The sequence below is a fragment of the Papaver somniferum genome, chromosome 4 (assembly GCF_003573695.1).
Source record: "Papaver somniferum cultivar HN1 chromosome 4, ASM357369v1, whole genome shotgun sequence".
In the NCBI taxonomy this organism is placed as follows: Eukaryota; Viridiplantae; Streptophyta; class Magnoliopsida; order Ranunculales; family Papaveraceae; genus Papaver; species Papaver somniferum.
The window spans coordinates 40,858,092-40,871,406 of NC_039361.1; the positions used below are offsets into that span (position 1 = coordinate 40,858,092).

The 13,315-nt window shown below is 36.3% G+C and overlaps 2 protein-coding genes across 4 annotated transcripts; both read left to right on the plus strand.

Moving 5' to 3' along the window:
* The first annotated feature begins 1,732 nt into the window (after positions 1-1,732).
* On the plus strand, positions 1,733-5,723 carry LOC113275240 (UMP-CMP kinase-like). Of its 3 annotated transcripts, none has more exons than XM_026524708.1 (11): positions 1,733-1,839; positions 1,977-2,021; positions 2,149-2,301; positions 2,909-2,962; positions 3,307-3,361; positions 3,506-3,623; positions 3,734-3,890; positions 4,527-4,607; positions 4,692-4,799; positions 5,060-5,125; positions 5,318-5,723. In XM_026524708.1, the coding sequence occupies exons 3-11, from the start codon at positions 2,230-2,232 to the stop codon at positions 5,438-5,440; spliced, it is 834 nt and encodes a 277-aa protein (XP_026380493.1). In that variant the 5' UTR covers positions 1,733-1,839; positions 1,977-2,021; positions 2,149-2,229; the 3' UTR covers positions 5,441-5,723. The 3 variants fall into 3 exon arrangements, with proteins under 3 accessions (XP_026380493.1, XP_026380496.1, XP_026380495.1); XM_026524711.1 differs by having other exon boundaries at positions 1,736-1,839; positions 5,382-5,723; XM_026524710.1 differs by lacking the exon at positions 1,733-1,839 and having other exon boundaries at positions 1,872-2,021.
* Positions 5,724-5,905: 182 nt separating this feature from the next.
* Positions 5,906-9,713, plus strand: LOC113275241. The gene is made up of 3 exons (XM_026524712.1): positions 5,906-7,444; positions 8,079-8,268; positions 9,288-9,713. Exons 1-3 carry the CDS (start codon positions 5,906-5,908, stop codon positions 9,413-9,415), a joined length of 1,857 nt encoding a protein of 618 aa, XP_026380497.1. The 3' UTR covers positions 9,416-9,713.
* Positions 9,714-13,315: the final 3,602 nt, after the last annotated feature.

Below are 13,315 nucleotides of genomic sequence, written 5' to 3' on the forward strand. Positions count from 1 at the left end.
GGATAGCTGCCTTTTTGTCATACCAAGAATTTAATTCATTTTCCAGAGCTTTGATTTTGTTAATATCCTGTCTTCTTTTGTCTTTCTCTTGTTGAACCTTTTTTTGGACTTTCTTAATTTCTATGTTGATATGGCCAAAAACATTATGGTTCCACTTCCCCAAAGCCTTTGATGTTGCCTTCAGTTTTTTATGCAATGTACATCTGCTGATTTTCTGCTGCATTCCAACTTTCTTCAATGACTTCTTTACATTTGGGGTGGGTGAGCCAGACCTGATAGAATCTCTGAATTTTTGAGTTTATTTTGGTTATTGAATGAGTTTGCAGAAGTATTGGTGCATGATCTGAACCATGTGGTACAAGGTTGTTTATGACTGAGTTGGGATAAGTGAGGAACCATTTGTTATCTGCTAGAGCTCTGTCAATTCTTGTTTTCACATTTTCCTCCAAATTTCTCTGATTTGTCCAAGTGAAAGGAGAGCCTGTGAAAGGAATGTATTTGAGACCATGCTGATCTATGGGGTCATGAACTACTTTATATGAAGGTGATGGATTTGTGCTGAAACTCTGCTTCTCTGAAGAGTGTAAGGTGATGTTGAGATTTCCCAGAATGACCCAAGAAATTGAAAGTTTTTCTCCCAGTTCTTGCAGAAAATGCCACTGTTTTTCTCTATCTTTCTTATGATGTGATCCATATAAGCAAGATAACATCCATTTCTTGTCTTGTATTCGAGAGAAAACAGTTAGATGCATCATGTTTTTAGAAGTATGCAAAATGTCAACACCTAAACCATCTTTCCACATGAGTGCAAGACCTCCAGACTTTCCTATGTTTTCCTGAATTTGATGTTTGGATAACCTAAATTAGCTAGAAATTTATCAACTTTTTCCATCTTATTTTTTGTTTCAGATAAAAAATGATATAAGGATTATAGTTGAAAATGCAATCATTCAGATGCTGCCTTGTTCTTTTGTTGCCTAAATCTTGGACATTCCAAGTTAGAACTTTAATTTTTTTGTAATTTTAAAAAATTCTAAATGTGCACAAGTCTATTTGAGAAAGTAAAAACTTCTTGACATGGTAATGCAATGATTTTTTTTGTTAACTGTCTTAGTGAGAATAGATTGAAATTGAATGTTGAAGAAAGGATTAAGAGTGTTATATACCTGATCATTCTGCCACTCTTGGTTTCCCTGATTTTGAGCAATATGATTGTCCCAATCTCCATATTCATTGTTGAGTTGATTATTATAGTAAGCTTCATTAGCTTCCATGTTGTTGTTGGTTTCTTGATGTTCATTCTGATCTGCATAGCTTGATTGAGAAGAGCTTCCATGATCTCTGGTTCTTTTACTTCTTTTAGCATTAGAGCTCTCTGGGGCGTTAGAGGAACCTTGTGAGTAGATGGTTGAGACCAAGTGTCCATCCACAACAAAATAAAATATATAGGACGAAATAGATCTCACTTATCTGATTTGGTTCCAACGATTACAATATTAACTTGACGTTAATCTGTGTAGAAAAAAAAAACAATCGATTCAATCTAGTTCTACGATGTAGTTTTTTGTATGATAACGTGTTTAAGGAGAATTAGAAGTGAAGGAAAAAGATGTAGAGACAAAACGAAAAATATTAAATTAGAGAAATCAGGTTGTAATAGTTTTTTTTTATATACAACTAAAGGGAAAACTAGATGGACGGGCACATCCTTAGGACGTAACAGTTTTAACCTTTCTACTCGAAAAAACAAAAAAAAAAAACACTATTCCGTGCTTTCTCTTCTATTTTGTCCTTCTCTCTCTCCCTGTCTCTCTCACACACAGCAACCATCGGATTCAGGTATGTATCTCACTCGTCTCTCCTGAATTAAAGTTTCTCCCAATCTTGATTCAGATGAAGTGCCATCTCCTCTTTTCTCCCAGCTGTTCACTGATTTTGGTTTCTCTCATGATAATTTCCGCCCATTTGGAGAAAAGGAAAAGAAAGGGGACGTAGTGACGGTTAAGGATTCCTATTTCTAAGTATGGTTGAACATTACATTCGGCTGAAATATCACGATGATTTGGAGAATATTTCTTTTCTGGGATTATTGTCGTCTTTATAGTTATTTATAAAGTTTCCTTTATAACTTCGATACAAATGCTTCAGGCACGGCAACAAAAGGGAAATCATCTCGTCTTCTGTAATTGAAACACAAAGCTGGAAAATCCAAGGGACACGGTCTAAAAGATGAGGCGACAATTAGCTTCTTATTCTTCAGTGTTGTTTTCTACCTTCAGATCGTATGTGGTTCCTAATCAGGTGTGTGAATCTTTTGTTATGAAATTGCATTTGTCTAATTTCGATTTTGTCAACTTTAAAAATGCAGAAATAAAACATACATCAATACGTTGAATTTTCCTTTAATTCTCTTAGATTTTGGGATTAAAGATAATAATTGTGTTGCTCGTTGTAGATTAGTTTGATTGATTGATCTTCATAAAAATTAAAACATTTAGTGGAGTCAAACTCTTATCTCTTATTGCTTACTAGGGTTATGTGTGTGTCTTGCTTATATTGTATTCATTGAGTTTTATAGATCACATAGCTATAGTGGATGCTTATAGATCACATAATTGTAATGGATCGTTTGACCTTGATTTACAAGGCAGGGATCATTCTCTGATTCTCTAAGTTCATCTGTTAGATTATTTCCATGTTCCACTTGAGTGTAGCATTTCGAATCTCATACACATAGCGGGCTGTGATATGAGTTTTAGAGAAAAATGGCTTCTTCAAAACCTCATTACAAAGTGTAGAGATGATATGCAACTTTGAACATCACTTTTTCGCATTGATGTAAATTTTTACCGTCTTTCGGTAGTCCAAATAGTTTCGTTGATGTAACTCATTGTGATATTTATTGCAGGCGGCTTATACATTGAAATTTGTGGAGCTCTTTGCCACTGAAATTGAAATTCCGGTATGCATTTACGTTTAGCTCATACTTCTGACTAAATTTAACTCATTCTATTTACAAGTGAGGCCATTAGGTCATTCATCATACAAAAGAGTGGCTTTGTGATGGTTCTTACTTCTTACAACCCCAAATTCGAGAAACTGCATCTCAGTATCTATGACTAGAAGTAATTTTATGGATTAGATCTCAACGTGGCTTTACCATAAAAAATTGGAGCTTTTATTTTGGTGCTCTTGCATCATGGGATACACCAGCTAGGAATAATCCATCCAGTTACATTCAAGGGTATAAACAGGACCGTATTTTCATGGAAAACTGAGCAATACTCATTTGTTCCCTTCATGTAGGCAAAGGGGGGATTTTCCTCCAGAGAGAAAGTTCCATTTATATCTTTTGTCCTAGGTAAGTAATCAAGATCCTTATATTCCAAAACCAAATTAGTGCTTATTTTAAATAAATTATAGTTGTATTTACCATTAAGATAATGTGTCTTCGGCAAATTATGTACAAGATACTACTATTGAGACCTCGTTGATATGCTTTCAGGTGGCCCTGGTAGCGGTAAAGGTACACAATGTGCAAAGATTGCACATACTTTTGGTTTCACACACCTAAGTGCCGGTGATTTGTTAAGGACAGAAATATCTTCCAACAGTGAAAAAGGGTATAACATAGTCATTATTTATCTGTTTCCCTTTTGTAGATAATTGTATCTGATTCATGTTTCAAAGTTTTCAGAAGTTTTTGATAGTTGGTCGAAAATATTGAATCCAGTGCAGTGATCCTCGAAACTATCAAGCAAGGAAAGATTGTTCCATCAGAAGTGACTGTTGATCTGATCCGGAGGGCTATTGAGTCAAGTAAAAACCATAAATTTCTCATAGACGGCTTTCCAAGAAGTGAAGAGAACCGTATTGCCTTTGAAAAAATTGTGAGTTTCTCATTTAATAAAGTTTAATACCATATGATCATTAACCTGTTAATACTTTTCTAAACCCAACGGGAATCTTCAAAGAGAGTTAGGTTTTTCACATTTCTAATTCTAATTAGTTCCAAAAGGTAATTCCTGAGTTTCCATGTTCTATTAGTACTACGTTACCAACATGTTGAGCTACAACAATCTATATACTAGGATTTTTGGAACGTGAGTTCTGTTGTTGATGCTGTTTTTTTATTAGCTGAAAATTTCTCTGAATTCTTGCTTAGGCGTAGTTAGAAATTTGATTGTTTGTTTTTATTCTTTCAATGGTTAAGTGATTTCTGAATCACGTAAGAGTTGAAAGTACCTAACGTTGTGCTGATTTGGGGATGAACCTCGGAGTATATGGCAATTTAATAACAGCCCTGCCCTTGCATACTGTGACTTCACGATTTTATATGTCGGCGTATATGGAAGTATACTTCTGAATAACAAGTAAATTGAAACAAGAGATCTAGTTGTTGTGTATGAGTCTATGACCTACCCTAATTGATGGGAACTGTCTTGATAGTTTAAAGCTGTAATTGCTTCGTAAGGGCTAATGATTATGTCTTTCTATGTCTGCGAAGTAATTAAAGTGGTATGCAGATGGGAGCAGAACCAAATTTTGTGCTTTACTTTGACTGTCCCGAAGAAGAAATGGTGAAGCGGGTTCTCTGCCGTAATGAGGTTCTCATTTTTATGTATTTTGGTATTTCACCTTCAGTTGAATGCTAAATTACAGGATCTTATGTTACCAATCAATGAATGCAGGGGAGAGTTGATGATAATATAGATACTCTGAAGAAGCGACTTAAAATTTACGAGTCATTGAACTTACCTGTCATCAATTACTACTTGGCAAAGGGAAAAGTTCACAAGGTGATTACTCAGTTCTGCTTTGAACATTTTATGTGGACTAGTTTTTCCAACTGCCTGCATTAAGATATTATGTTGGAGTTGGGTTCTCTTAGCAACTTGGCTGTTTTATCTTTGCGCAAAAGCATATATTTGATGGCATCTCAGTTAACTTGTGTGTGAAGATTTTTTATTACGAGTATAGACAACTTGTACATAGTTTTTTTTTTCTTTTTTTTGGCTCGCCAGTGTTTATGTTAACATATATCAATGTGCATATGCAGATCAATGCTGTAGGACCAGAAGAGGAAATATTTGAACAAGTTCGTCCCATTATCTCTTCATATGAGGTATGTGTTTTGCCTACAAAGTAGTTGGTTTTCATTTAGTGTTGTTCAATAAGAGCCATAGCTCTTAGGTTAGTCATGGAAGCACTTTTTATTTGCTAGATCCTAGATAAATGGAGTTCAGGAAAACAAATAAGGATTTTAAAGATTTGAGAAACATAACATGATGCTAATCGATTTTAAGTTTATCTGCAGGGAGCCTGCAGGGATTTTAAGTTTTCACCTGTATCGATTTTAAACTCACTAAGTTTATCTGCAGGGAGCGTGCAAATGAACATGACTCGTGTAATGGAGTTCGGGAGACTGTTTCTTTTGTGATCAAATTATAGGAAGATATAAACATCAAAAAGTAAAAGAAAGGAAAAAAAAAGGGTACCGAGGGGAATGTCCTAGCTTTTAAATGGAATTTTCCAACCTTGAAGTCAAATGCTGTATCCTGTCATTTTGTTCTTGGGAAGACGTTTTGTACAAATCACTATGGAAGATCAAACGATAATTGCCTACGACTTACCATTACTACTGTCGATACCTTTATTTACCACTGTATTTTGTTTCTCTCTAAATGTTGCAATGAATAATCTTCGGTTGTTTCATTGTTGAACTTTAGTTTTCAAATGAAATACATTCTCAAATTCAGATGAGGTCTTATCAGCTAATTGATCTTAGACTCGTACCGGGTTACAACCCAATAAATACCTAGTTACCGAATTAACTCACCGATTCCGATTCACCAACCCCATAAAGTATCTGGAAACTTCTCATTTACTTTGAGAACCAGCTAAAATGCAACTCCTCCATTACCGATTCTTCCCCTCTCTTCATTTCGCTTCCCCCACTACTACCACTTTCCGATTCGCAAATTGCAAAATTAGAAAAATCTCAACAACATCTTCAATGTCTTCTTCTTTATCAGCCTCACCACCACCATCATCATCAGAAGACTTAAATCAAGTAATAAAATACCATAACCAAACAAAACACAATTTCTTCAACTACGCAAAAGGTCCAAATGGTCTTGATTGGGCAAATCAACCAAACCCCTTTCGTCGTTACATCTCTTCTCCTCTCCTTCCATTAGAACAAACTGAATCCCTAATAAATGAACCACCTTTATCTTACTCTTCATTATTTCATTCACTCCCATCATCAAAACCCATTACTCATTCAACAATTTCTCAGTTTTTCTACGATTCTTTAGCATTATCAGCTTGGAAAACTGCTGGGTTTTCAACCTGGTCACTTCGTGTTAACCCTAGTAGTGGTAATTTACATCCAACAGAAGCTTATATTATATCACCTAAAATTTCATCTCTTTGTAATTCTTCTTTTGTTGCACATTATGCACCTAAACAACATTCATTGGAGCTCAGAGCTGAGATTCCTGAAGGTTTTTTACAGAATTTGTTTCCTGAAGGGTCTTTTCTGATTGGGCTTTCTTCGATTTTTTGGCGGGAAGCTTGGAAGTATGGGGAGAGGGCGTTCAGGTATTGTAATCATGATGTTGGTCATGCTATTGGTGCGGTGACTATTGCTGCAGGTGAGCTCGGTTGGGATGTTAAGATTCTGGACGGGTTGGGGTATTCTGATTTGGAAAAACTTATGGGTTTAGGCTCAGGGTTTAAGGTTCCATCTGTTAGTAAGAAAGGAAAATTCCCTGAGATTGAATTTGAGCATCCAGATTGTGTTCTTGTTGTATTTCCTAAAGGGATTGGTGAATTCAGTGTTGATTATGAGAAATTGAGTTTGAAAATATCTGAAGTGTTTTCGGATTTGGAGTGGAAGGGAAAAGCTAATGCTTTGAGTAAAGAACATGTGTGTTGGGATGTCATTTATAAGACTGCTGAATCTGTAAAGAAGCCGCTGACAAGAGACGGGTTTTGTGTGAATTCTCTACAGAGAAGTGGGTTGATTTCGGAAGAGGTGTATAGAGATTCTAAATTGAGGGAGATTATAAGGAAGAGAAGAAGTGCTGTAGATATGGATAATAAATATGTAATGGAAAGAGAGACATTTTATCAAATTCTTTTGCATTGTCTTCCTTCGGGCGAAGGGGAGAAGCAAGGGAAACAACTTGCTTTGCCATTTCGAGTACTTCCATGGGATGCTGAAGTTCATGCACTTTTATTTGTTCATAGAGTGAATGGACTAGAGAAGGGTTCGTATTTCTTGGTGAGAAATGAAGATCATTTTGATGAAATTAAAAGACTAACAAGAAATGAGTTTGACTGGGAGAAGCCAGAGGGTTGTCCAGCTGATCTCCCGCTTTATAGACTTGCACTGGGTGATCATGCAGCGCTTGCACAGCGGCTTTCGTGCCATCAGGTGTGTTCATTTTGTTTTTCTTACATAATTTTTGCTTATCAGGAAAAGTTTTGAAAAATCATTTAGGTTGAAGTGTGAGGATTTAGCTCAGGATCAATTGGATAGAGTGTACGTGTCCTTTTTTGTTTTGGACTTTGCTTTGTTATTTTCGATTAGCTTATTACCTCATCACAGGAATTGGACCCTCCTTTCGTTGAAGTTCTATTCTCTTCTTCAGGAAGAGTAAATAAAAACCTTACAACATTATTGTGCACTTCATAAATAACCTCAAAAGTTGAATGCGTAACTTTGAAACTTGAATCCACACTGACCTTTCTAAAGTCTCTACATAAAACTCCACGTGGAGAAACGATTATTGGATTAAGCATTCCGTAACAGAAAACTGCAACAAGAACCTGGTTACATGATTTCGGGTGACGTATATCTACTGAATCAGTTACATATTGTGTTGTCATTCCCATAGAAGTAGTAGCTGTCCGCAACAACTGCTCAGATCATCTAAGTTAATAAATATTTATTTTCACCTCTTTAGATCAGTAAGGATATAATTGATTCTGTGAAACCGAGGCCGAGCATTAGTATGTGACACCAGTTCTCATTTTTTTTCTTTCTTTCTTGGACTTGCTATATTCAGGAAATTGCCTCAGATGGCTGCTTCAGCCTGGGCATGGTTGCTCGCTTTGAGTCGACTTTGCATGAGAAAAATGCCTGGATGTATCCCCGTTTGTTTTGGGAGACTGGAATTCTTGGTCAGGTACTATACCTTGAGGCACATGCAGTTGGAATCTCTGCTACCGGAATCGGCTGCTACTTTGATGATCCAGGTAGACAAATTTTGTTCTAGCATGAATCTGTTGATTTAACTTGAGTTAAATTGCATAGTCATCTTTCTATGGAAGGTAGTTGAAGAACTCTTAACACTGGGTATATTTACGTTGTTCACTGATCACCCAAGTAATGAACTTCCGAACTCCTGAAAGACACGTCTAGAAAAGTGGCCTGTTAAAATCCAATCCTCCAGCACTTTTTGTATCTATGATCTCAGCTGCAACAGTTTGTAGGTACACAAATCTAGAGATAGCATTTCACTGATTTCAGCCATGTTTTGATATGTGGTTAGCTTCGAAACCTTTTGAAAGATGGACTCTAACTGGTTCTGGAAATCAGAGTGATTCATCATAAACAACTAAATAAGCTTTACTCTCTCACTACTTACTAGGCTAGTAGTATTCTGACACCGAGAACCTCAGCTAACTAAAACAGCCAAGGGCTTTACTGCTATGTGGGATTCCACTAGATCTAGTTGAATCTTTGGGTTTTCATTCAGATTCTTGAAATGCTCAGTAGTTTTTGGTTGGTAATCCTACTAGTGAATAGGTTTTTGAAGAGGGTTAGTGGGTAGCGTTTTAATCGGCCAGCATTTGTTATTGTTAACACTCCGTCACGGAACACAAGTCTTAAACATCTTAATTGGTTCTTAAATTGTTAGGAAGAATTGGTGGAGATGAAATATAGCTTAGGACGTGGAGATGCAGCTTACCTTCAGTGACACTAGTGACAGACACGTTGTGTGCACACACATAACTGTGAGAGAAACCAATCTTCAAACATATATACACTTTATACCCTTTTGGTTGTTAACTACCAAACCTCTTCTGTATGGATTAGACAGAGTAACATTTTTGACAATTCCACCATGTCCAACCAGAACATTCGAAAGTACAATTTTTTTTTTTTTTTATATTAGCTAGATTAGATTTTGGTTTTATCCTGGAATTCTATAGCTCTTAAAAGAGTGTTATACCGAGTGTTACTGAAAGCTTTCAATTTTCATCTCTTGCAGTTCATTCCTATCTCGGGCTAGAAGGGTCAGATTATCAGTCTCTTTACCATTTCACAGTTGGAAGCCCTGTGGTCGACAAACGCATTATGAGCCTGCCTGCTTATCCAGGACTCGACATGGACGCGTAAAACACCTCTTATCACATCTCATGGATGAAACTTTTGCAATTACCTTTGGCGTCTTTAACTGTATCCATTATCTGTACATGCTGATGATTTTATTATATCTTAGAAAGAGAGAAAATAAGGTCAGTTGTTATATGGGGTTCAAACCCAGCTCCTGAAAAGAATTACCGTCATAGTTTTGTTAGCAGTGTTGCACTTGGTTAAATAATCATACTGTAAATTTGTAAGCTTCAATGTCCAAAAGTTGCAAAGGGATCTTTGTTCAAGTCCTAATAAAAAGTACCAGTTTTCGAGTGGTAAATCTTGATTCCATTCTTAAATGACTGTAACAGATGCATTACGGTTGAAAAATTAACAGACTATCAAAAAGTTCAAAAGCATGGCTTAATCAAGTGCAGAACAGCAGAAGAGACATAAGATCAGTAGAATTAGTAGAAAGTACTAGGATCAGTAATAATGGTCGCATATTTTTTTCACCTATCAAGCAGAAGAGATATATTCAGACTTCTTCTTCTTCTTCTTCTTCTTCTTCTTCTTCTTCTTCTTCTTCTTCTTCAGAGGGAGATTAACCCCAAGAAAACACTTTCTAAAAACTGATGGTGCTGGTGGAGAAGAAGACTTGATAATAGGGAACTTAGGGCAAGAAGCAGGGACCATATCAGGCCAGAGAAAAGCACCCATTGCATATTCTCTCTTGTAAGCTAAATCACCCATGGCTGGTAAATCATATTCCATTAACAATCTGTCAAGCTTCCACTCAGGCATGTCTTCATAATCTTTCCTGTTGTACCTTGGATAATGCAATGGCATCTGAAAATAGTTGCTTAAACCAACATCCTTCTTGTTCTCCATCTCTCTTTTCTAAACATTCAAGAACTCACAGAGATATTAAGCCAGGGACTGAAGTGGTTATGAAATGAGATCTTGCCTTGCTTTTATGGTGGTTTAGGTTGTAGTGGTAGGTTTTCAAGGAAATGGAAAGGTGGAAACTCAATGGGCGGCATCTGGCTCTGGAAACTAGGGTTCTCTACGCATGTCACTTGTCACGCTGATACCATGGTTTACCTGCTCGTGCATTGCTGTCAGAACTCAAAAACGAAAAGCAAACTGAAAATATGAAGATTATACTTTTGATGCACCACTCATGTATCACAAAACTTCTGCTGCTGGTATAAGACATCACATACTGTTAAACATTTCTCACTAACCCAGATAATGGAGGGCAGACAAAAAGTGAAACCATCAGAGTGGTTGCACTTTTACCCAAATTAAAATCTCACTGTCCTGTCTAGAACATTAAAACCTCCTCCTAATTCCGTTGGAAAGCAAATCTCTCTGGAGAGGAGGAAAAAAACAAAAACCAATTAGTCAATGGTTGGAGAGGGCCGGAGATTCCCTCTAATGCCTTTAGATAGATCATCATAATATAAGGTTACTGATAGCCCATGTAGGGCTATTAAGGTGGGCATCCAATTAATTGCTAATTGGCGGTATGTACTGCAATTTTGATCTCATATATGCAAAACCCTCCAAATCGCTTCCTCTAATGTGGGACTATACTATCAATGTTTTAGGATGTCTAACTTCAGCCAAGACGGTCATTCCTTATTCCTTAGCCTTGACTTACTACAAGTACAAGGTTCCAAGGGCTCTAAATCTGAAGAGGGCAAAGAGGTAAAATGTCCCAATTTCGATGGTCACCTTGTCAAAATGCCCCGGAGTTAAAAATAAAGTCAAAATGTCCCAATCCGTTATATTACTACTACAAGAGAGATATCTGGTCAAATCGGGGCATTTTGACTAGTCAACGCCCGAGTTGACTTCCGAAATTGCCCTTGCTAATTAGCAATGGTGAGTGATCATATTTCGGGACACGTGTTCGTATCCTATGATATTCAGATCACGAAGAAAATTAACGGTGACAGATGAGGGGCTCGTACACGTGTCCTAACATCATTTGACCACGTGGATATTATATAATAATATAATACATCATTGATGACTGGGCATTTGATGCCACATGTCCCAATATATCACAGACAAGTGTCATTCTAGGACAAGTGTCATAGTAGTGCACGTGTGAACCCATACGTGTGTACAAAGATCTTATCTTCTCTTCATCGAGTTTCATCCACAGAAAACCTGAAAGAAAAAGTTATCCAGAGAGAGAGAGACGGATTGAGAGATGGAGTGAAAGAGGAAGAACTAAACCCTAAATATACAAGATCGAGAGAGATACAGATCGAAAAATAGACAGATTGAGAGAAATAAATCTCGAGAGAGACAAATCGAGATAGTTTGCTGAGTTTTAATGGTGTGAAGAACTGAACAGAGAATATTACTGAAAAAGGTAAATCATCTAAATTCTTTATGGTTTTTTGGCTTATTTTGATCGTTATTTAGACTCAGTATATAGTTTCTCCTTCATTCGTTGTTCTGAATCTATGTAAAATTAGCGTTCACAAAATTGGGAATTTCATTTTCTGAAATTAGGGTTTTTTTTTCTTCGTTAAACGGGTTTATAACTGATTAGGGTTATATTTTTCAATCGTTCTCAATCTATGTTTATAGAATTAGGGTTTATAAAATTGGGAATGTAATATTCTGAGTTTAGGGTTTATACCAAAAATGGGGAAATTTCATTTTCTGATATTAGGGCTTGGGTATACCAAAATTCACAATTAGGGTTTAATAAAAAGTTATTAGCCTGTTAAAAAATCAGCACAATTGAACTTTAGTATCTTCATAACACACTGTGTCTTCAGTTCAGGTAAATGTATCAAAAATAAAGTCCCTAAAATCATTACTGGGAATCATGGTGTTGTGTATCTCTTTTAATCGTGATAATTTGAAGTTGCTGCTAGTTTGATCATGATTATTGATCTGTTTTTCTTTTTTTTCATTGTTTCAGAATGGGTAGTCATGATAGGGATTTCTGGATAACTGATATAGGTAATACATATAAGGACTTATATTGTTATGATTGTAAAGTTGGTACAAGTGGTGACAAGTTCATGGCTATGCTAAAGAAAAGATTGGTAGATGAACATGGTATGGATCCAACACTTGAATTTTTTTTATTTAATGATGATAATGGGGATGCATGTGATAAGTGTGAATCAGAAAGAATGTTTCAATCATTTTGGAATAATGGAAAACCAAATAAAAGCAATTTTGTAAGACTGTAGATTACTCATATTATTCCTACAATAGAGCATTGGGGTTTTGGTTGTGATACTGCTAGTGTTGGTAGTGTTAGTTGTATGACTGAGGTGATAAGTCAAGTGAAGAAGAAATTAGTGAGTAAAAGGGTTGAGGTTAGGAGGAGTCCAAGACTTAATAAACAGGATAACAACAATGTTAAGAAGTCTGATATGAGACCAACACGAATTGATTTTGTGAATGAAGAGCAAGATATGGCCCAGCAACATATTCCAACACAAGCATCCGTTGCAGACAACCAAGAACAGGGATATGAAGATATTCCAATACAAGCCTTTGTTGAAGATAACCAAGAACATGGGTATGAAAACCAAATGAATTTACCTAATGTGCATTCAGATGAGTGTCATCCTGATGATAGGTCTGAGGTTCTGTTTAAGGAACATGAAAGTGAAGATGAAAGTGAATATGAAAGTGAATATGAAAGTGAAGATGAAGAAACACAAGAAAGGTTCAATTATGAAGATTGGGTTTCAATGTTTGCTAGAGGTATAGATGTTGGTAATGAGCCTGATGATTGTTATGAAGATTTCAATTTAGGTAGTTATTATGAACAACAGAATCCACTAGTGAATGAAACTTCACATGATTTGGTTCCCATATATGATGTCATCCAAGAGGATGAAACTAAGTGGCAACAAGACTTTGGACAACATTTAAAGGAACAAGAAAGACTGGAAA

What these genes read in the sequence shown, in the direction of transcription:
- LOC113275240 (XM_026524708.1), top strand. Translation starts at nt 2,230, where the DNA reads ATGAGGCGACAATTAGCTTCTTATTCTTCAGTGTTGTTTTCTACCTTC. An exon ending in ATTTATATCTTTTGTCCTAG is followed by an intron (nt 3,362 to 3,505) that starts GTAAGTAATCAA and finishes ATATGCTTTCAG; the next exon opens with GTGGCCCTGGTAGCGGTAAA. An exon ending in GGGTTCTCTGCCGTAATGAG is followed by an intron (nt 4,608 to 4,691) that starts GTTCTCATTTTT and finishes CAATGAATGCAG; the next exon opens with GGGAGAGTTGATGATAATAT.
- LOC113275241 (XM_026524712.1), top strand. Translation starts at nt 5,906, where the DNA reads ATGCAACTCCTCCATTACCGATTCTTCCCCTCTCTTCATTTCGCTTCC. An exon ending in AGCGGCTTTCGTGCCATCAG is followed by an intron (nt 7,445 to 8,078) that starts GTGTGTTCATTT and finishes TGCTATATTCAG; the next exon opens with GAAATTGCCTCAGATGGCTG. An exon ending in CTGCTACTTTGATGATCCAG is followed by an intron (nt 8,269 to 9,287) that starts GTAGACAAATTT and finishes CATCTCTTGCAG; the next exon opens with TTCATTCCTATCTCGGGCTA.